Raw genomic sequence first — 22801 nt, forward strand, 5'->3', positions numbered from 1 at the left:
CTGTTCCTATGTAAATCTCATAAAAATTAACACAGTACTTCCTTGATAGTTTTGTTCAGATTGCAATGACTAGGACTTTTTACTATATACACTAGGGCACAATGCTGGGAGTGTATGGAACTTTACATGAAAGGTGGCATGTGACTTGGTATACACATGGATCAGTGTGTGCAAGATAGATAGCCATTCTGTGATCTATTCATTTTCAAAAAGGAATAGAAGAAAATAAAGTTGATTCACCATATATCCACCATGTGCATTAAAAAACCCAGGCCACACACAATCTGCCATGTGAAAAAATCCCAATGCAAAATCCCAGGCCTTGCTATATGCCCTGCTATATGCTTTCTGTCCCTTGGTCAATATAGGATCTGGTGCTGTGTTAAGAAAGGGTGGCACACAAGAGATACTTTTTCCTCATATGAATTTTTCAATGTAGGAATGAGCAAAAACGTCAGCTTTTAAAAGGAAAAGGAACAGGCAAGGATAACTGAAGGCTGCTTTTTATGTCACTGTTGATTGATATTTTAACCACAATAGTCAAGGTAATTGGATGCCAAGCCAGGTGGTCCATGAGCATTGCAAGATCTCACCAAGCATTGTTAATATATTTTCTAGTCCATCATCACAGTTTTAGGGATTAGGCATTTGCTATAAAGGGCAATTAATGCACTAGCTACAATGCTGAGATTGGATGGGGTTAACCATCTTGATTCCTTGGTCAGCTGTGGAATCACAAGGTGACTTTAGGCGTCAGTGTCTCTCTCAACCTAAACCACATCGTAGCTTAATCTGAAGCTCCACTACTATTCTGAGCTCCTTTGATAGAAGAACAGAATATAATTGAGTGAATAAGCAAGCACGCACTTCCAAAGATGTATGCAGCTTTATGTTCCAGTGCTGAATGTGTTAACATATTTTTAGTACAGAACTGCAATGAAATGGAAAACCAATGCTTTCTATCTCTGAATAGAAGTTAGCACCGTATCAGATGAAATGCTGAAACTGAAAACTTAACATATATCATAGACAACATGCAAGTAACCTTATAGCAACTGTTTTTAATAAGCAGCACAAGTACCTTTCATTAGTTTAGCAAATGGTTCAGGACAGGTGGATGGAATGGGCAAAGTAAGCTTATTGACAGCAACGCCGTAAGCCACAGCAAGACCATCAATGCCACGATAAGGAACTTCTCCCGTAAGCAGTTCCCACAGCAAAACGCCATAACTATAAATAAATTGTTAAACAGTTAAATTTGCTTCCTTAATGTTGACATATGGCTTACTGAAGGGCAAAAGAAAAAGAAATAGCAGTAACCTGCATAGAAAGTACTTTTGGACAGAAAGGAATGCATCCACAAACACCACAACAGAGACTGTTCTTCAAAATGCTCTCTATCCTTACAACACTGGTTGTGATGCTACACATGCTTGTAGCAAAATGAAATGTGTTACAACCATAGATCGGTTATTTGGAAGTCAATTCCACATAAACATAGAAGGATTTCATGAAGAATAGGTGGTTTCAGCATATTTATTTCTAGAAGCTAGTACCATGCAGAAAGTCAGAGAAGGACACCCAGAATAAAGAACTGAGTAATTACTATTGATCCAAACCTTCCCTCAAGCTTTTTAACCTGCATAAAGTAAAATTAAATAGACCTACAGGTAATTTATTACTGTATCTACACTTTCATTTGAAGGCAGTTGTCTCATTTACCTGGTTACCTGAAGGAGCACTTACGTCCATATATGCCTGCCTGCCCCGAGTTCAGCGGGAGAGGCCCTTCTCCGGGAACCCTTCATGAAGGAAATTAGGAGGGTAAGTACTCGGAGGAGGGCTTTCTCTGCGGTGGCGCCCAATCTATGGAATGCGCTCCCCAGAGAGGTCTGCCTGGCGCCGTCGTTATTTGTTTTTCGGCGCCAGGCAAAGACCTTTTTATTCAAGCATCATTTTAACTGTTAATAGTATTTATTTATTTTATTCTTTGGCCAGGGCGACTTATTTTATATTGTTAACTTGTTTTATATTGTTAATTTATAGTATTTTAACTGATTTATTTGTGAGCCACCCCGAGGCTTCGGCGAATGGGGTGGCATAGAAATTTTCTAAATAAATAAATAAAAATAAAAATTTAAAGTGTAGGGCATCTCCATTCAGCTAAACAGTTCTTATGTCACAAAAGCAACCTCTGTTCTCTAGTTCTTGAGCATGGCAGAACTAGTTTGCAGTATTTCCCTCACTATTATGTATCCAAGCAAACCAATACACATGCGCACCTTATATATTTTTAAAATTCTTCATTCACAGCCAAAATGATAGAGAATAATAATGGACAAGCTGGAGCCATTATTATGCTAGCATTAGGGCACAGTGGTTTAAAGCAATATGCAGAAAGGCAGCCACTGAATCTAATGCAGTATTCTCTAACATGGAATCTCTCCTTCGCTCCTTGAACTGCACACACAGATGCATTCATTCATTTATTTTAAAGCTTCTGTAGCCTGTCCTATACATAAAAGTCTCAGGACAGTCCAACAACAAAGGCTCAGCATATGCATGCAGGCACTACACTAGGCCATCTCAAGATACAAGAGGCCCATGCTCACCCTGCATGGCTCAAATCCAGGCTTGCTCCTCTCTGTCACTGCAAACTGAGCTTAATGCTTGCAATTGTTCATTGAGCAACAAGGTTAAGGACGGAATAATATGGAAGAGGCACACAGGCTTCCATGTCAGTTTAGTGCACTGAGTGTCCATGTGCTGTGGAGTTGCATGTGGTGTGGGCTCACTACACCTGGTGTGGTTCCCTCAAGAGCAAGACTACACAGCATTTCCCTAGAAAACAGACCCTGAGAATAATGTAGAGAATATCTGCGAACAAGAACTGTACAACCAAATTCTCCATTATTATCTGAAACCACTTTTAAAACTCCATCTTTGTATACTTACGTTTGTAAGGTAAGAAAAGCATGCAAGAAAAAAGACAGATACATGAAATCTTGTAGAAACCACAAATAGGTTAATTTCCATAAACTAGAAAAGAAGTTCACTCTCAAACAGGCTAAAACAGAAGTTAACTGGGAACTGCAATTAAATTGTTTAGGAAACACTTGAGTCGTTTTCTCCTGCCCATGAACAAATACACTGCAATTCAGTCTCTGGGAACTTATGTGCCAAAAGTAACTGTGCCCACAGTGTTAAGTTTTAAAGTCAAGAGGGCTTGTTCCCAAATAAATGGAGACATAACAATACTAAAGAATGTTCTGTGTCCAAATGAAACATGTACTACTGACTAGTACTAGCAAATATACCAAAAGCACAGCTAAACCTAAATTAGCAGCAAACATTTATATCAGGGTACATAAAAATAATTTTTTAGAAAATAAAAAATGGATTTTTAAAATTTAAATTGCTTTTGTAATTTAAATTGGATTTTTTAAATAAAATGCTTTTTGAGGAAATATATCTAAAGAGAGTTTTCTATTTAAGATACATTGTAATTCAAACATTCATCATGAAGTAAGAATTAGTTTTTAATTAAGTAGCATGAGGCTGTAAATTCATTTTTTGGTAAATGAATCCCATTAAGCTATTCACAATTGTCATGCTCTTCCAGAACTTCCTGTACAATTATTGGGCCATTTTTCTACCTAGAAAATATTATTACAGATGCTTGGCTTTACAGTTCTCAAAACTATGAGTTTGTGTCTGCAGAGATCACATGACTCTTCTTCACAACAGAAATGTTATAAAATTTATACACAGAGTTGAGAAAAGACCTTAATCCCATTCTTCCTTTGTAAATCTATGTACAAATCAAGCCCTTACTTATTAAGTGCTAAGTTTTTAAAAATTCAGTAAATAGAAAAAGATTGGTGGGAGTGAAACAGATCTGCACAAGAAGCCAAATGTGAGGAGAAAGGGACAAAAAGTAAAAATCAAAGTGAAACCTTTTGAGCAGAACACTTCACAAGTCTTTGACACTTTTTGTGTATAGCCTGAGGTTTATCATATTATTCTTTCCCTTGGAGGAGAAAACCTATAATGGCAGCAGGCCATAAAAAAGACCCAGCTTTGGAATATTTTAATTAAGTTCCTCTGCTTACAGGTAAGGCAGGCATGCATGCAAATTATGTAGAAAACCATGACTTAAATCTAGTCTTACTGACTAGTGATTTAAATCGATTAGATTTATACAGTATTTTCTTTTTCTGAGTTCAAAGATAAAAGAACAAATATTTGGAGTTTCAAAGGAATTACCACATTACTCTGCATTACATTACAAGGGAAACTAATAATCAGGGCAATATATCAAAAGTACTGAAAAAGCAAATAATCAGGTACAGAACCCAGCTTTTATGATTACCAGTTGTCCTTCTACTTGGTTTAAATAAGGTTGATGTTATGGTAGTGAAGATGTGTTTCAAACTATGCAGACAATGCCCTGCTGAATTCAGAAGACACAGGCTAACTGTGAGCATAATCCATTCCCCTATTGTTTCCCTATAGCTGCATCTGGATGCTACGGTTTGGTATTACAAGAATGATCTTTATTTATTGGGAACTCATGCACTGCCCATTACCCTCTCATCTCCTGGTTGTGTTAGATGACATGGCAAGCTGTGACTGGCTGATAATGGAATTAAAAGCTTCCAAACTCCTCTTTGTAGCCACACCAGAAAAGAAGCATGAGACTCACACAGACTCATTCTTGTAATGCTAAACTATGCCTTAGCGTTATATCAGAATCACCCCTGTATCAGCATAAAGTATGCAAAACTAACAATGTAATACAGAATAAATTATAGAAAACAAGTGAAATTAAGCAAAACCACTAAGCTTACATAATTTATATGAGTAGTAGAATTAGTAGAGTAGTTCTCTTGGCTCATTATTTTAATTTCCTTGTATAACAAATTCACAAACCACAGTAATCACTCTCAAGTTCCTCAGGATATTTCAAGTCTCATCACTGAAGCATAAGAATCCAGTTACTTGCATTAGACAGACAGGGTGTCTTTAGTTAACCGGCATATTCTGAACTGTACAGACAATAGGGACCCCACTTGTACTAAAGGGAGTCCTGATAAACATTTCTATATCCACCCTCTTTCTGCTAGGGCCTCCTTTTGTCACTAGCATGAAGCCAAGGGAAAATACTTTATATCCTTCACTGTCCGCAACTGCTGGAAGTGTTGCTTTCTTCTCTCCAGAGCAGTACTAGCAGTAGAAGAAGGAACACATGTTGAACTGGGGAGACACTTCTGAAGAAATGGACCCCTCAGGACTTCACTGCCACTGTTATCTCTGAGGAGAGCAGAACAACGACCTTACATGACAACACACAGAATTCTGTGGATCTGTCACTGAGAGTGTAGCTTGATCCGCCCATAAATTTTATTGCATTGCTGTGATTCATTTTGAAAACCATTATGACTGAAAAGCAGCATTCACCTATTGCAGCCTTCCCTGACCTTGTGCCTTCCAGACATATTTGGACTGCAACACCCAGAATTCCCAGTCAATGACCCTGCTGGATGGGAATTCTGGAAATTTGCAGTCCAAATGCCTCTGATGGCCATGAGATTGGGGAAGGTTGAACTATTGTAAGTAAATAAAATAAAGCATCTATTGTTTAAAAATATACTTCTGACATTTAAACAAGTCAGACTGCTTTGTGTGTTAATCTGGAAAAAAACATTCAAACCAAGGCTGTGCCAAAGATAACTGAGCTACACAGAAGTTTGTTTTTTCTTAAATCAGAATACTGAAATAAAAATTACCTCCAGATATCACTTCCTTTAGAAAACATGGATGACTTGATAACTTCAGGTGCCATCCATGCATAAGTTCCTGCAGCACTCATTTTGGTTGTTCGGTGCCACTCTCTAGCCAAGCCAAAGTCTGTAATCTTCAAAGTTTTGTTATGAATATCATCATTCTCTATCTTCTCAAGCAAAAGAACTAAAAAGGAACAAAATGTTTAGATTATCATTAATGTTAACCTGATCCACCCAAACACTTATATTAACCAGTCTACAACTAATATAGATCCAAACACATTACTTGCATTTGAAAATGTAGCTATGCTTTCTTTTTTGCAGAAATTTGTATTACAGGTTTTATAATTAAATCTGTAAGAACTTGGATTAACTCATAGTAAGAAATTCTGGCCACAGTTCACCAACCATAAGAATATAAGAAAAGCCATGGGAACCCAACCAAGGGTCCATCTAGTACAGCAGTCTTCTCACAATAAGCCATGGTAGGTTGGTTGCTGAGTGCGCAACCCATGCTGGTCCCAACAAATACTCATTCTCACCATAAGTTGTCATTCCCCATCCTTCATTTCCCTCCAGCTTGTATTCCAGGGGTCTTTGTGGCCAAAGCCACCTTGTATCCTCTCCCTACTACAATCATGACCTTTTGTTTTGCCTTACCACGGGATTTCTCTCCTTCCCCTTGTTTTCCTTCAAACATTGCAAACAGTTCTCTGAACTGAGAGCCAGTGACAGCTGTTCCAAGTGCTCAAGCGGCATACTGAAGGGGTTCTCACACTTCCATTTTGGGGTCTAATATTATTCCTCTAGTAAGACTTGTGCAGGTGCATAGGTGTGTATCTTTGCAGGACCACAATAAATAACCTTGCCTGGAAAATGTCTTAAGGTAGGAGGGGGTAGCAGCCCTGGACAATGGCCTGGCATGGCCTCAAATAGGGAATCTGCTGCATTTATTTTGCCAAAATCTAAACATTTTGTTCAGCTGTCAAAAGGCAAGCTGTCAGATCAAAGCTAAGCTGGAATGACCTTTGTTCCTGAGAGTAAGTAAGTGTCCCCCCCCCCATCTCCAGGTTTTCAAATGTTTTTGCCCCCAAGTCCTGTTTCTTCAAACTTTTTCACCCATTCCTCTGATACTAGGTACTTGGGAAGATGGAAACATGCACCCCAGCTCCTTTCAATGACACTTGCTTTTGACAGGTACCAAAAGTGTTTGTTTGCTTGCTTTAATATGGATTTGGTCAGGAGAAAATGGAGATGTGTAGATCAGAGAAGGGTAAAGATTTCTGATTCTTCTGTCCAAACTACTCATTCCATTTATCATCAGAAGACTGCCTTTACAACTCCAAGCTTATACCACATGCTGAATCATATGTGATTGAAGTTTACAAATAATGAATACAGAATCTGGAAATCAGGTTAAAGCACTAAACTGCAATGGTTGACTACCACACTGAAACTTTCTGAGAACCCCTATCTGAACCAACAGCAGCAAGCTGCACAGTTCAAAGTACAGTTTACAGATAATGGATTGTGATTAAGTTTTTTCAAGGCATATAAATTGAAAAGTGCCATTAACAGGTAACCAGTTAAGATATCTATGGCTGTGGAATGTGCCTGAGCAAAAGGCTAGTGACCTCTAACCCCTGAAACTGTGGGAAATGTTTAATATTTTACTTTGTTGGAAAAAAAAAAAGATCACTGGTGCGTGTTAGTTTGTCTTGAAACACAAGCAAATACAGAACAAAACTATATTGAAACTCAGTGCCCAAAATAGCAATAAACAGTACCAGGAGAATATCTTACATTTAATGATATGAATATGATGCCCCTTGTATTTTGATGAAAGGCCTATTGTTTTGCATTCTACACACGCCAAGCAGAATTCCATAAATTCCATGTCAGTCAGTCAGTCAGACCGAAACCAAGCACAATCTGAATTGGAAAGGTAATAACTGGCATATGGCCAGGTTTCATTTTACTAAACTGTGTTGAGGAGGGTACCCAATTTGAACAATTTCCTATAAGCAGGACAAAGGAAAATTGCGATCACAACATCTGCTCTGTGTCATATTTTTTCTCCTGCCTGTCGTTTGTCAAACGGTATGGCACAGTACTTGACATAAACAAACTAAAGAGGCTCCAAAGCCTCGTGACGGACCAAATTCTTGTGGTATGTTGCCTAGCAACCCTTTTTGGACTTCTACAGATATTTGCCCCTCATTAGCTTCATATCAAAAACAAGTGACCTTTTTGACCTTGGGCTCATTCTGTGCACTCAGCCATACGTGACTGAAGTTCACAAAGAGCAGATGTGGAATCTGGTAATTACTTTAAAGCATACACTAAATAATTCAGGTGAGAAGCTCTACATATAAAATGTTCCAGAAAAGCAGATTTGTAGCGCTTGATTGCTAAAATCAGAAATATCAAGACAACAAATTAGGACTACTGAATGAGGCTAGTTCTAAAAAGAACATTTTACAAATACTTGTTTCAACTTGAAAAGAGCTCAAGAGGAAGGTGGATTTTAAAAGCTGGTGCTATGTTGTAATTTAGAACTTACGTAACTGTTTTATATGCATTAATATTTAAACTATATCAATTATATTCAAGCTGCAATTTTATATCCACTTACCTGAGAGTAAGCCCCACTGAATTTAGGAGGATTTAGTTCTGAGTAGAGCATATGGATGTTCAAAATGCCTTTGCTTGGATTAACATATAAAATGTTTTGAAACAAGTTCAACATACATAAATCAATTCACATGCAATACATTTCAAGAACATCCATGGATGGAAAACAATAGTAGAGGCACCTAGAGGTGAGTGATTCTCTTTCATTTAAATCCCTCCCACCTCTCTTGATGGCTTTCTTCAGGAAAACAAACCTCAGGCCCCATCTGGCCCTACTGGAAGCAAGGGTTCCCCATAGGCCACATCCCCTGTCCCTGGATCCATCTCCTTTATCCCTACCACCAAACATTTCAAGGTTTCTTGACTTTTGTGTAGCTCCCGTTCCCCAATTCTAAAAGATGGAAATGTCTCTCCTAAGACCTATGTGACTGGCAGCAAGAGCTTTGAAAGCAGGATGATTTTTTTCTTTTATTTTCACCCCACTATTTTATTTATTTTATTTATTTATTTATTAAAACATTTTTATGCCGCCCCATTCGCCGAAGCCTCCCTTTCGCCCTTTGTCCTTTTTATCACTAGAATGAAGCCCCCGAGGGTTTCTCCAGAACTGAATTTAGCCAATGGGATGAAAGAGATTTTGTTTATTTTGTTGTTCTTTGGTGCTGCCACTGACCTCTGATTTATTGTAACCCTGTGAATGAATGCCTTCCAAAATGTCCTGTCTTTCATAGTCCTGCTCGGTTCTTGTAAACTCAGGCCTCTGGTATAAGCCATGGTGTGGCCTATGTTGGTCTTTGTCTCCAGTGAAACGTTCTAACACTTGATGCCTTTTCCTAGTTCTGTCATTGCTGCCCATCCAAGCCTAAGTGTTATTTGAATTTGTTGACTCCTTTTGAGTTGATGAATGAATCCAGTTATGCAAAATCTTTCATAATTTCAATTTCTTCATTGCCTACAATAAAGTTTTTTAATTCTTCTGTAGTCATAAGTTTTGTTTTCTTAATGTTCAGCTGCAGTTCTACTTTTGCACTTTTTTGTTTCACTTTTGTCAAGATTTATTTATTGCTTTTAAAATCAGCTATAGCTTATTATCTACATATTGTAAATTACTGATGTTCCTGCACCAATTTTCACCCCTTTCTCTGAGCCTAATCCAGTTTTCCTTATGATATGTTTTGCATAGATTGAAAAGATAGGGAGATACACGTTTGTCTGACACCTTTGCCTATAAAGAACCATTCTCTTCTACCTTATTCTGTCTTTACCAAAGCTTCCCTTCCATGGTATTGGTAGCACACCAGGATGATCAAGTGTTGAAACACATCCATTTCTTTCAAGACCATCTATAGCTTCTCATGATGGGTAAGGCTTGGCTGTAGACTCTAAAGCATAGACTGATCTGAAATTCTTTGATGTGCTCCACTAGCCAACTTATTTATTTATTACATTTATATATATTTGTGATATTGTCTTGAGGAACTCTTCCTTTTCAGAATCTAGCTTTAACATCATTAATTTATTTAAGCTACTTTATGACTAATATCAATAGTCTCCCCACAGCTGCCTTAGTGATAAAACAAAGTCAGAGGCTAGAAAACTACTTGAAACCTGAAGAAGGGTCCAAGACAGATAATTTATTTGGGATGGGAAAATGATATCACCAACACAGAGTGTAATTTCTGTCTTCCTGTGTTCTCTTCAGGCTCTCAGACAAATCATTTTGGTTCACTCAGCTGTCTCCCACCAATTTTGAAGGGATTTATAGGATGTTAATATGGTCTTCTTGAGTACTCCATTAGGTTTACATTTACGACAGCTTTCCACTTGCTCTAAAGATAAACATATGTCATTTTAAGTGAGCCACACTACAGTAGCAGTAGCACCTACTACTTTATTTTCTGCTAAAATGAAATTGGAGGACAGTGGGGCAGACCACAGGAATTTTGGAATATTTTTGGTGCAAATCCCAATCTAGGCCCTTTTTAAGTTCCTAGTCTAGTTCCCTTTATTCTATTTCCATGTTCATCCCTTGGAGATACAAACATACTTTTAGCAAATTAGCAAGTGTGTGCATCCCTGTATGTGCTTCTGGGAGCAGGAGAAAGAGGCATGTTAAAGTATGTGTAAAAGTATTATCTTGCCATGCCCACTGTATGCATTTTCAGCCTTAATTTTTACCTGGAAATAACCCAGCTGTTCCCAGCCCGGTACCCTTCAGATATATTGAACTATACTTCATCAACTCCACCCAGTATGAGAAATAGTCTTCTGGCTGAGGATAATGGATGTTACTGAGAGCCAGTGTGGTATAGTGGTTAAGAGGATGGGACTGGGACTCAGAGGATCTGAGTTCTAGTCCCCGCTCAGCCATGAAGCCAACTGGGTGACTTTGGGCCAGTCACAGACTCTCAGCCCAACCTACCTCACAGGGTTGTTGTTGTGGGGATCAGATGGAGGAGGAGAATGATGTAAGCTGCCTTGAGTCCTTTGTAGGAAAAAGGCAGGTTATAAATCGAAAAATAAATAAATAAATAAATATTGGATGAAGGTGTCAGACTGGGTAAGCTTGGGTTTCCTTTACATTTCCTTTACATTTGCACTTTTGTGTGTGCTGGTTTCCACAGCTACATGTAGTCCATAAGGTTCTAGCACTGGCCATAAATACTTCCTATTACTTACCTTCTATCCCTTCTTTGGGACTTGGAGCTTACTAAAATTCTGGCCCTTTTCTGAAATTCATATCCTTAAAATAAGACAATTCTACTATGTTTTAACTAGCAGTATGTTGGACTTTATTACTTCTGGTGATCACAATTACTGCAAAACAGACATTCACCTCACTAAGCTCATCTCATCGATATTCTAGAAAAAGTGGGAGAAAAAATGTAGTGAGTATTGTTTGGGATACAAGAAAGTTGTAAACTGCCCAGAGTGTCAGTTATTGGGCAGTACAGAAGTAAAGGACATTAAAGTAAAATAAAAGTGGTAGTCAAAAACTTCTAAAGGGCATCAGGTCACTTATGTGTACAAGAGAACTTTGCTACTTGCCTATCACATTTATAATTCTGCCATGTGTTTCAAGTCACCTTTAAGCTAATGACAATTTTAAGTGCTAGCAAAGTAAAAATGATACCAGCAACTCAACAGTACAATATCGTCAAAATTGGATGAAATCATAGAGCCCTATGAACATTACCAAATTCCCATTGTGGAACATCTTTAGAAGAAAGGAAGAATAAGCATAACAAAATAATGGACAGAATAGTAATTAAGAATATACAGTTATTTGTTTACTGACATGTTTATACATGTTTTATGCTTATAAAAATTAAAACATAGAATCAGTAAAACATTCAACACGTGAAGGAACAAAGTAAAAAAATAACAAATGTTGTACAATCTAGATATGAGGCTGCAAACCATTGCTAACCTAATATGTCAATTAGGGGTTGATTCAACTTCTTGTTTAAAAATATGGTTCATGACACTTTTATCTGTAATTAACATGCATGTGAAATCCAGCTCTTTCACAGAAACAAACTGTTGTAACGTAAGAAGTAGAAATTTCAAAAATCCAGGATTTCAACAAATGTTTCTAAAATACCAAATGCTAAAAGATAATAGGAAAAGGAAGTACACTTCTGTTTTGTCTATTCTATTGCAGCAGCTTCCATAACCAGTAAGAAGCTACTGCTTACGCATAGAAGCAGTTTTACTTAGGCTGTGAGTGCTCCAATAGTAAAAACAAAACAAAACAAAAACAAAGGCCCAGCTGCACGCGCTAGACATTATAAACACTTAAGCTACTTTAGATCAAGCTCATAATATAAATGGAATAGGGTTAAAACTAAAAACGGAAGGAAAACAGATCAATCAGAACCACCACTACCATTGGGCACATACAACAGCATTGGAAATTATATAAGTAGACTACAGTTAAGAGGAATCTCTAAGCATGAAAATAGTCTACAAATTACACCTGGACCCCAATTCTATAGATTTAGTCCAGTACTAAGCTTCTCCAATACAGTCAGACTTGAGTTTCTTTCAAGTAAGCCTTAAACAAAAGCAGCATTATAGCAACTTATTACCCAGAATAGGAATAAGGTAATGCTAATTCTCATATACAGTGTGACCCTTTTATGTGCACAAGATGAAAGATCTGTTTTATGCCTTAACATCAGAAGAGTCACTTTAAACACAATGTGTTCATCTGCTTTTGTAACCACCAAATGAGAGATTATGATTTCCACCTATTTCCCTGTTTCAGAGACACTTTTAATTCCCATGTGGCCATTTAAGTTTAAGTATTCCCTTTAAATGTTTGCATCTATACTATGATTAACTTGGCTTTCTTACTACATTTATCATATGCTTTAACTCAAGTATATACATTTAATGAGCCTGCTAGTCACTTAACAATTAATTGGTCTAATAAAATAGAAGCGTTCCTAATACTTTTATATTTGTACCCAGTGATTCTGTAAGTTAGTGAACAGAAGCAAGTGAAACAAACACAGTGAAATTCTGACAGTCATTGATCATGAACTGAAGTACATTATTACAGATAACACTGTTCCCAGCATGCACAAAAAGCAAGTTATTCAGTGATACTGGCCTAATGCATCCATCAATGCAGAGTGTGTATCTGTCTCCAGAATAGTTCATAAATGGAAAAAGATCCTACAGAAGTATAAGTTTTGCCCTCTACAAAAGAGTAGAATTGTGCTGAACTGGAAATCCAAGTAGAAGAAACTAGAAACCTCCTTATAGCAGTACTCTTACAATCCTCTTTTCTAGAAAGCTGCCTGTACAAAAATGTTTATACAAGTAAAGTATACAACAAAGCAACCCTAACTGAGAGCTGTCTACCTGCCGGATTGCAAATATATATAAAAGCTACAACTGTTTTAAGAACTTTGTCAAGTCACCACCTATGACTTTGACCATGAAGAACAGACCACACAGGGATATATAAAGTGGATTAGATGGCAGGGAAGAGAATACGTTAATACTGCCCTTTGGTTTTAATTTACCCCACTATTCATCTCACTCCTTTACAAATAAATAGAGGTCTTCAATTGTCAGGTATTTTCTCTATATCTGGGAAAAAAAGACAAAAGTAGCAGTAAGATCTGTTTTCAAGGAAACAGAACTTTGTAGGGTATAGCCATGTGTACAAAAAATACACCTGGTAACAGGGTTTAACATGATCAGGAGTTCTGTTAATGCCGTCTCTTGTCCCCACATGATATCCCATTCTTCCACATGTTATCCCATTCTGGAATGTTTCCCACCCTGGATTTTCTCAGAACAAGAGGCTGCTAAAGGAGGGCATGCATGAAAGCCATGTTGGATTCACAGTGCTTCATTCATGCCCCCCTAGATGTATGCACATGTCGTAGTTAAAAGTTGTAGTTAACTTTTAACTACAACTTAGAAACATGCTCAGTTTGACCATCATATCCACTTATTCTGTTGCTCATAATTTTGAACAATTGATGTTTAGAACTGGTATTTTTCATAGGGTTGGGTCCAGAATGTCCTTTTTAACCAATGAAAAGGGTCTGCTGATGGAAAGTACCAAGATCAAATGTGGTTCCCACCACCCAAAAGGGAGGGAGGCAATTTTTACATATCCTCCTTTTCTCGTGTAGAGCCCCCACTTCTACCTTCACACTCTTCTAGAGGATCACCCAGCCCTTCAGAGCAACTTTCCAGCAGGCACAGGGGAAGCTACAGAAACAAAACACACACACACACACACACACAGACCCATAATTGTTCTGCAGTGGGAAGGTGCCATGAATGGAGTTTCATTTACTGGAACTTCAAATCCAAGCCACAGAAAAATACAGGAGTAGAAAAGTTTCTGACATAAAAAAAAAAGAATTATGGAAAATTCCCTGTCTCACACAACTGTCTGATAATAAATAACTTGTTTGGACATCAGTAAGTGTGAAGCTCTCTTACAAAGTGAAGATACACATGGCATTACCAAACAAAGTAAAGTACTTCTGGGGTTAATACAGGAAGAGTAAGCAATATTTAACTCTTTCACTTATACTGCTCTAATTAAGAAGGGTTTCAGCTGTCAGAGTCATAGACATATCTGTAATTATTAGTAATTTCTCTACTCAAAACGAATGCTCAATATTTTAAGCTGATGCAATCCATTAGCTGGAGGGAGGAAAAAAACCCAATTTTGTGCATAACTAATTGGGAATTTTATTTCTCCATTTTTCTGTTAAATATTATTAACAAATCTGACTGCCATGTGTATGCTCTTTGTGGGATAGCAAAAATACAATGGGGAAGGCAGAACAATCTTATGCCCCTGGACAGTGACTAGGGGGCCATAGGATGTTTCAGTTTCCCAAATCCTACATTGGAAAAGAGATCCAACCTCAGTGCTGAGATCCGTGCTGGCTGATTTTCTGAGGCTGTATAAGGGACCTCAGAGAAGGGGTAATTTGGGCCAGTGGTAGAAGACTGGATTACCAGGATACACTGTATCTTTCCCAATTTAGAAGCTTATTGTCCTTCCCACAGGATTGTGCCCTAAGCAAGAAAAGTGAGATACCACCAGATATTGTTTTCTTTACATTTTGTTGTCACTTGAGTCAAAAATACAATAATTCTCAGTTGTCTTACCAAAATGAGGCATTTTTCATTGCAAATATTCAAGTCCATGAAAAAGCATCACATTGTTAGCATATAAGTGTTTTTTTCCCCTTGGGAAGGTTAATATAACCATTTCAAACGATCTATTATCACTCACAGAAAATTAATCAAATCTCCCCCCTCCCCCAGTTCTCATTTCTTAAAATGAATGCTTAATTTAAGTCCAGGTACAACACATTATATGGGTAATTCTTATGGTAGACAGCAAAGCACAAGAAAGAAGTGTTTACATGTCACTGCACTTTCTTTGTAAACTGAAGGAGATAAAGAAATCGACAATTCATTTGGAACAAGTTATAATGAAACTATCACCTTAAAATTATATGGAAGTATAAAACTTAAGAAGGAACTCTACACAAGCAACATGAACATAAATAAAGCATTATAATGTTTTGTCTTTCTCCCTACCCAAAGCCTCCATCCTGTTCATGTTCAATTTCAGTCTAGGCTTTAGATAAATTGTAAATATTTTCTGTCTGAAAGTTTACTGCAGGCATGGCTTATATTCAAACGGCTATCCATTAAAGCTGCATTAGCAACAATTGGAAGTGCACAACACTCAATCATAGTTAAGCCCATTTTAAAAATGGGCACAAATTGAAGCTTGGGCATGTTCAGCTACCACTGAGAACATCCAAGCTTCAACAGCCTTGCAGAGGATGCACCGTCATACTTTTAGAATAAAACTTTTTATTAGAAAATTTTAAGAAACTTTTTATTCTAAAAGTATGATGGTGCATCTTCTGCAAGGCTGTTGAAGCAGAACTTTTCAGCAAGTTTTAGCAAGTTTTATAGGGGAATTGCAGGTAGGCAGGATTTGGAAATTCTCTAATAAACTTTTTGGAGCATCTTTATTTATTTATTTGACTGATTGTATGCCACCCCACTAGCCATAGGATCTCTGGGCAGCTCACAACATAAGAACAACATTTTAACACATTGACAAATGTGTTGGATCAATTCATGATCCAACAAAAGCAAAAAGAATGAGACAAAAATAAGACTGCTTTCACTCATACAGCTGGATTCAAGACCAAAGAAAATATCTTTGCGCTGTACTCAGATGTCTTAAGGGAAGGGAACATTTATTGAAAGAAATATGAAAGAATCCAGGTATCCCTGTTGGTTTAAGAAATCAATTGCTCAGAACAGATGGCAATTCATATATTTTCTAGAAGAGCTGTCCACTACCATCATTTAAACCCTGAAGGAAAGGTTTTGATCCACAGCAACTAAGTCATACTTAGGTTCTTTTAAACCAAATAGAAAAATTAGTCATAATTCAAGTTCCACTGATTTAACTCACTTACTCTGAACCCAGGACACAAACTCTGTGCTTTTAAGAGGCAAAAGAATTTTACTATTCCTGGCTTTTTATCACAAGATGATATCAGCAAGTATATGGGTTAAAGAACAATGTCCTACACTTGCCCACTAGAAAGTTAAGACTGACAACAACAGTATTCACAATTAAATTTTCATATTTGTTTCATTTCTTGAGTAACAAACTACACAATACAAGTCACTACTGATGTAGATTTTTTTTTAAAGGAAACAGGGACAAGGCTGGCTTATCAGGCTTGAGTTAAAAGCACACCTGCAAAAACAAACATTTCATTAGCAGTGAAAAGAACAAAGCTGAGTTGTTCTGCCAGAACTGGCATGTCTGGGGCTGATTCAACTGAACTACCACATTAGCTAGAGAGGGCCCCTTGGCAATAAACTTTTCAATGATTTTGAAATATGATTTTGGTCTTCCATATTAGAATAGTCTGATTGGTTTCCTAATGGATTTTGAGTCATTTTTGAAAGAGGGCAGAAAAATTCATTTAAGCAACAACTGTTAAACATTTCACTAGACACATTACTTGTATGAACATAGGTGCTTTAAGTATATTTACTAAGTCCAGCAAGCCAAGTTGAAAAGAATAACTTCAGGCCCACATGGGCAAACTTTCCTCTTTTTACCTAATGATTTCCATACTGTCTTATCAAAGTTGCAATCCTTTGGCACCTGCACAGTCATCAAATTCCTGCAATGAATTAACCTCACTCTCCCACATTAGTTGGTCTGCTCTGCCAAGTCTCCTGTCCATCTGCATGGCCTCTACCCTTCACCCCATTCCTTCTTCCTGGCTTCTCAGCTGCCACAGGTTTCATAGCCTCTCTCTACCCAACCAGCCTCCAGAACATCCTTCATTTTGCATCTTCAATGAAAATGTGACATGGTAGGGTATGCATCAGAAATCACATAACCTAATGCCCAGCATGCCACCCTTCAGGAACTGCTAGGGTAGATGATAAAGTATAGCAATGTTTAAAATTGGATTTTTGATTGGCCTGGGAAAACCTTTAGTTTAACTGGTCTTAAAGAAAACTTTTTAAAGCCATCACACGGCACTTGATTTTACTTCAAATATAAGTCTATTTGCTCTTATTCTCAGAACAAGGTATAATCAGTAGGCGTCTGGCACCCTTGCATTAGCACTTTGTTACTTTGCAAGGCCATCAACATTCAAAACTAGTAACATAAGAACTTCATTTTTAAAAAGAGATAAACAGAGTGAAAGCAAACAAAGAAACTATTGGTTGCTTGAGATTAAAATAGTTAACTGGCACTAAACTTTAAATGCCTTCTATTAGTGAAAAACATAGAATTCTGCAAATGAACTCAATTCTAAAAATTATGCATAAATGACAACTTCTCAACAAACTACACTGTTGTCATGGCCAAATGTACCAACAGACCAGCAAAAAGCCTATGTAGCAACATTTCATTTTCTTTAAATGTATATTATCTGATTTCACACGAAGCTGAGAGCAATAGCTTTTTCACATGCAAATTCAAAATATGATTGTACGATCAGATGCTGTGGTACAATTGGGTGGCATACAAATGTTTTAAACAAATAAATAACTACAGGAGTTCAAAAACTTGTAAACTTGCATTCAGGTTCAAGACAAATGTAAATACAACAAACCATGTTTTGGCAAGTATGCTCTTTTTTAGCTTCCCAGTCACTGCCCCTGCCACATTCCCTTACTGTCATGATAGCAAACACATATTTATTTCATAGAAAATAGAAACAGAGCGAGTCAGAATGGGTCTCCCGGGCCATCTAGTCTGACCCCCAGCTCCAGCCGGCTCCGCTCACAACATGCCCACCATGTGCATGTCTAGCCTATCCTTGAACATGCTCAGCGATGGGGCCTCAACCACCTCCCATGGAAGCCATTCCATACCCTTGGGGTCCTAACTGTCAGGAAGTACTTCCTGGCATCTAAATTGAACCTTGGTTCCCTGATGTACAAGGAACATGTATGTGTACAAGGTAAAAAGAAGACTTTCAAGGTGAACAAAACTCACCTTTTGTAACAACAGACTAATATGTCTAATCTGTCTGCAAATATTCTTAAGAGTAATGCACACTCCAAAAGCAAGTGCCTGAGGGCCTTGTTAAAATGTTACTTGCCCCAATATGAACACTGGAAAGCATCATCACTACAGCAGCACTCCATGAAAGGTTAATTAAAGCTCTTCTTTACAAGCAACTAATCATATACAGTCTACATGCCCAGCAACCCACCAGAAAAAAATAAGAAGTCCCAAGATGCTGGATCCAGAGAGGGTTTAAAACAGGAGTATTTCCATGTACAGCTATAGAACAAGCAAGAACTCTTTGGAGGTGCTCATATAATGGTGGCAATATCCAGAATATCCTTAATATTCTGGGGAGTTCCATCCAATCAAGCCAGTCCCAATGAGTTTGGGACTCATACTTAAATAAAATAATACTTTATTTAAAATAAATAACAAAATACTTTTAAATGAGTATGCTCATTTAAAAGAAAAATATGTTTATGAATCCAAGTAACACTATCAGTTTTGGGCACTGCATACTGAGAAGCATTGTAGGTGACAAAAAGTAATCTGGTAATAGGGGCATACTATTATCCCACAGACCAGAACATACAGGGTGATCTTGAGATGGAAATGAAATTGAGGGAATCCAAAGGAAGTACTGTGATGATGTGTGATTTCATTTACCTCCACATAAACTGTAACAATGCACTCAAAATGGAGTGGTTACATTTATTGATGTACTAGCTCACTTGGCTCATGCAACTGACCAGAGGTTAGGTGACCCTGAATTTAATCTCAAGTAAAGCCACCCAAATCTGGTGAGTATCAAAAGTCCTGTTGAACCAGCTGGAAAAAGTAACCACAGTGTTATCTGATTTTTATACACACACATGCACAAGCTGAAAATTGCCAAAGAAATGCTACATAGTCACATTTGAATTACAGAGGAAATTTCTCGAATATGACAAGGCTGGTTAAAAAAAAAAAAACTTGAAAGAGTGAGTCAAAAAGTTTACATCCCTCTAAAATGCTTGGAGGCTATTCATAGTAATAGAAGATGAGGTAGAATATGTATGTCAAGTTAGGAATGGCAGCACCAAATCCAACAGGTTAACAGCCTGGTTAAGACTCAGAATCGAAGAATCTATTAGAAGAAAAGGCTTCCTTCAGAAATAGAAGTCCAAGAAAGAACAAAAATTTGTACAAAGGAATTGCAAGCAGACAATAAGATGCCAAAAGGCATTTTGAGGAGCGTTTTGTAAACATAAATGACAACAATAAAGAATTCTTTAAATATACGAGAAGGAAACCAGCAAAGGAAGTAGTTGAACAATAGAGTTAAAGGAATATGGAAAGAGAAGAATATGGCTTCAGTAAAGCTGAATTCATTCATCAGTCTTCAATGAAGAAAGCAGACATTTGTGCCCTAACTGATATTTTCTGTAAGAGAGTCTGAGGAACTGCGGCAAATAGTGTTGACAAAAGATGGAAGTTCGTGAACTTATTAACAAATTGAAAGCTATGGGAAATTGCTGGCCTTCCAGCAGAAAAATATTCTATATTTTTTCCTAAGTTCAGTTTCTATGCCAGAAAAAATGGAGAATGACAAATGTAAAATCAATTGTTAAAAAAGCAGCCAGGGAGATCTGGGAATTATGAACAGGACAGCCTTAAGATAGCCTGTCTAAGTTAAATTCACTGAAAGAATTTTTCAAGATAAAATTAGTAGGTATATAGAAGGACAAGCCCTGCTAGAAAAAAAAAATCAGCATGGCTTTTTGGTAAATCTCATCTCAGTAACCTTTTAGAGTTCTTTGAAAGTGTCAGTAAACAAAAAGACAAGGGTGATCAAATATAGATTGTTTACTTGAACCTCCTCATGATCTTTGACAAAGTTCTTCGCAAAAAAATCCTTAGAAAACAGTGAGGTCATGTCTTACAAGGACAGGTCCTCTCATGGATCAGTAAATTGTTAAAGAGAAGAAAGCAGAGTTTAAGCTATCCCAGTGGGGAGAGCAGGGTTCTATCGCACAAATACCAGTACTGGAACAATACTTTTCAGTTTATTCATAAATGATCTACAATTAGGTGTGAGCAGAGAAGTGACCAAGTTTGTTGATGATACCAAATTGTTTAGGATGGCTAAAACTACAAGGGATTGTGAACTGCTCCAAAACAAACCATCCATGCTCTTGGCATCAGAATGGTAAAAGGAGCTCAGTGTAAGCAACTGTTGGGGCAAAACATTCCAGCTTCCCATATACATTGTTGGGATCTGAGCTAGCAGTGACTGACCAAGGAAAATACCTTGGAATTGAGGTGATCACCTTAATGAAAATGTCAACCCAGTGTGCATCTGCTGTGAAAAGGACAAAGTAAATGCTAAGTAGTAAAGGAATCAAAAATAAAATGGTCAAATCTATGTAGAACACATTTGGAACACTCATACAGCTGGTCACCATACCCAAAAAAGGATATTGTACAAAATAATGCAGAAAGGGACAACTAAGGGTTTATTATTTAGAAATAGGGATGGGATAGTATATAGGAGGTATACAAAAGGCAGTGGATAGGGAGATACTTTTTCCTTCCCTCATAACATTAGAACCTGGGATCATTCCATGAAGCAGACTGGGGAGAGTTCAGGACAGATAAAAAGCAGTTCTTCACAAAGTGCAGAGCTGATCTACGGAATTTGTAACTACTAGATGTTGTGAGGGTCATCAATCTGAATGGTTTTAAATTAGTATTAGATAAATTCTTGGAGGATAAGGCCGCCAGTGTACTAGTCCTGATGTCTACATGCTACCTCCAGTGTTAGAGGCAGTATACATTATCTACACCAGTTGCTGGGGAACAAGAACAGGGGAACACGGCACGCATGTCCTAGTTATGCTTTGTCCACTGGCAGCTACTAGGCCAGTGTGTAAACACAATACTTTGGTCTGATCCAGCATGAATCTTATCTTCTAATGATGTGGAAAAAGTAGAACTGGTTCAGAGAATGAAAAATTATGGTCAGTAGTATGGGAAGGGTATTGTTGGGAAAGGTTGAAAAAATAATATATGTTTCACCTGGAGAAGGGAGGGTTGAGGGAACAGAGGATATTTGAAGCCTGCCAGAGAAGATGGTAAAATTAGACCAAATAGGTAGAAAGCAAGATTTTGGTTAAATTTTAGGAAAACTCTTTAACTGTAAGAGCAGTGGTACAATGTTGATGTTGTGACAAATTAAGACCCATTTGCACATTTTAAAAATACCAAAAATGAAGAATTTGAGCTTCTTGAGCGGGTTTGTGCCGAGGACATAATGCTGGACCAGGGGAAAAAAGGGTTTATTCTGATCCAGCATGATGCTTCCCATGCTCTTCTACTGTTCCATACAAAGCTATGGAAAAGTAATAAACTGAACAAAAAAGCATTGGAAATTTTGGAAAGTCAAGAAAACACGCATAATATTAATAATGTCAGAATATCGCAAAGGTTAGGATTCCAGTCAAAAGGTGTTCAGGGGAACAAAGGTATTTCACAACAGGCCTTCTTACCATGGTTTCTGGGATAGTTTAACAGAAATAAATAAATAAAGTTGTTTCAACTTCTGTTTCTACAACTACAACTGCCAGAGCTAGCACAAAAGGATCTGGTTAACTGTTGACAGAAATAAAATTCATTCCATATTATTTTCTCATGTATATTTTACCTATTGCCTCTCTGGATGTACTAATGTAGAACAAAATGTATAAACATGAGTATAATGCTTGGCAATCAATCAACCACTGTGCATATCACACAAGGCAGGCAGGAAGAAAAGAATCTTATATTTGTCATAATTTCCAGTTAAGCCTGCATATGAAGGGCCATCAAATAGCTTGATTTTAAGACAAGACAATAATGGAATGTTAGGCAATCTTTGACCTTGGCTGATTAAAAGACGTTCAAGATTAATTTCCTGCAGTTATACGCAACTGAAACAATTTGTTCCTAGGAACAACCAGCCTCTACTGTAAGCAGAACAATTTCCTGAAAAATCACATTATTCAACAAATTCAGTCACCTCTAGCCTTAAGGTGATGTTACATATTTTTAGAATTCCTATTTTTTAAATATAGAAGTGCTATTTAGAGTAGAGCTGGTAACTAAGAGCGAGTCAGAACCATCTAGTCTGACCCCCGGCTCCAGTCCCCTTTTGCCTTTTTCTCACAGCTATCACCCCTCTTTCTCTACCTATAACATGCCTACGGCCCATCATTGGTCCAACAACAGGTCAAAAGCTACCCAGAAGTTTTCCTTCAAACAAGCCCTGCTGCCTAGGTTCAGCTGACACAACAAGCTG

The 22801-nt window shown here is 37.5% G+C and overlaps 1 protein-coding gene across 2 annotated transcripts in view; it reads right to left on the bottom strand.

Annotated features, from left to right (window-relative positions):
• Nucleotides 1-22801, bottom strand: part of MAP3K21 (mitogen-activated protein kinase kinase kinase 21) — a 48924-nt gene that overhangs the window by 21134 nt on the left and 4989 nt on the right. For both annotated transcript variants that reach the window (XM_044420304.1, XM_044420295.1), the window contains exons 2-3: nt 5790-5970; nt 1082-1230 (exon numbers count right to left, since the gene is read on the bottom strand). In XM_044420304.1, coding sequence (XP_044276239.1) covers nt 1082-1230; nt 5790-5970 — 330 coding nt within the window. The remainder of the gene's footprint in view (nt 1-1081; nt 1231-5789; nt 5971-22801) is intronic.

Source organism: Varanus komodoensis, unplaced genomic scaffold (genome assembly GCF_004798865.1).
Source record: "Varanus komodoensis strain SLA01 unplaced genomic scaffold, ASM479886v1 scaffold1, whole genome shotgun sequence".
Taxonomy (NCBI): Eukaryota; Metazoa; Chordata; class Lepidosauria; order Squamata; family Varanidae; genus Varanus; species Varanus komodoensis.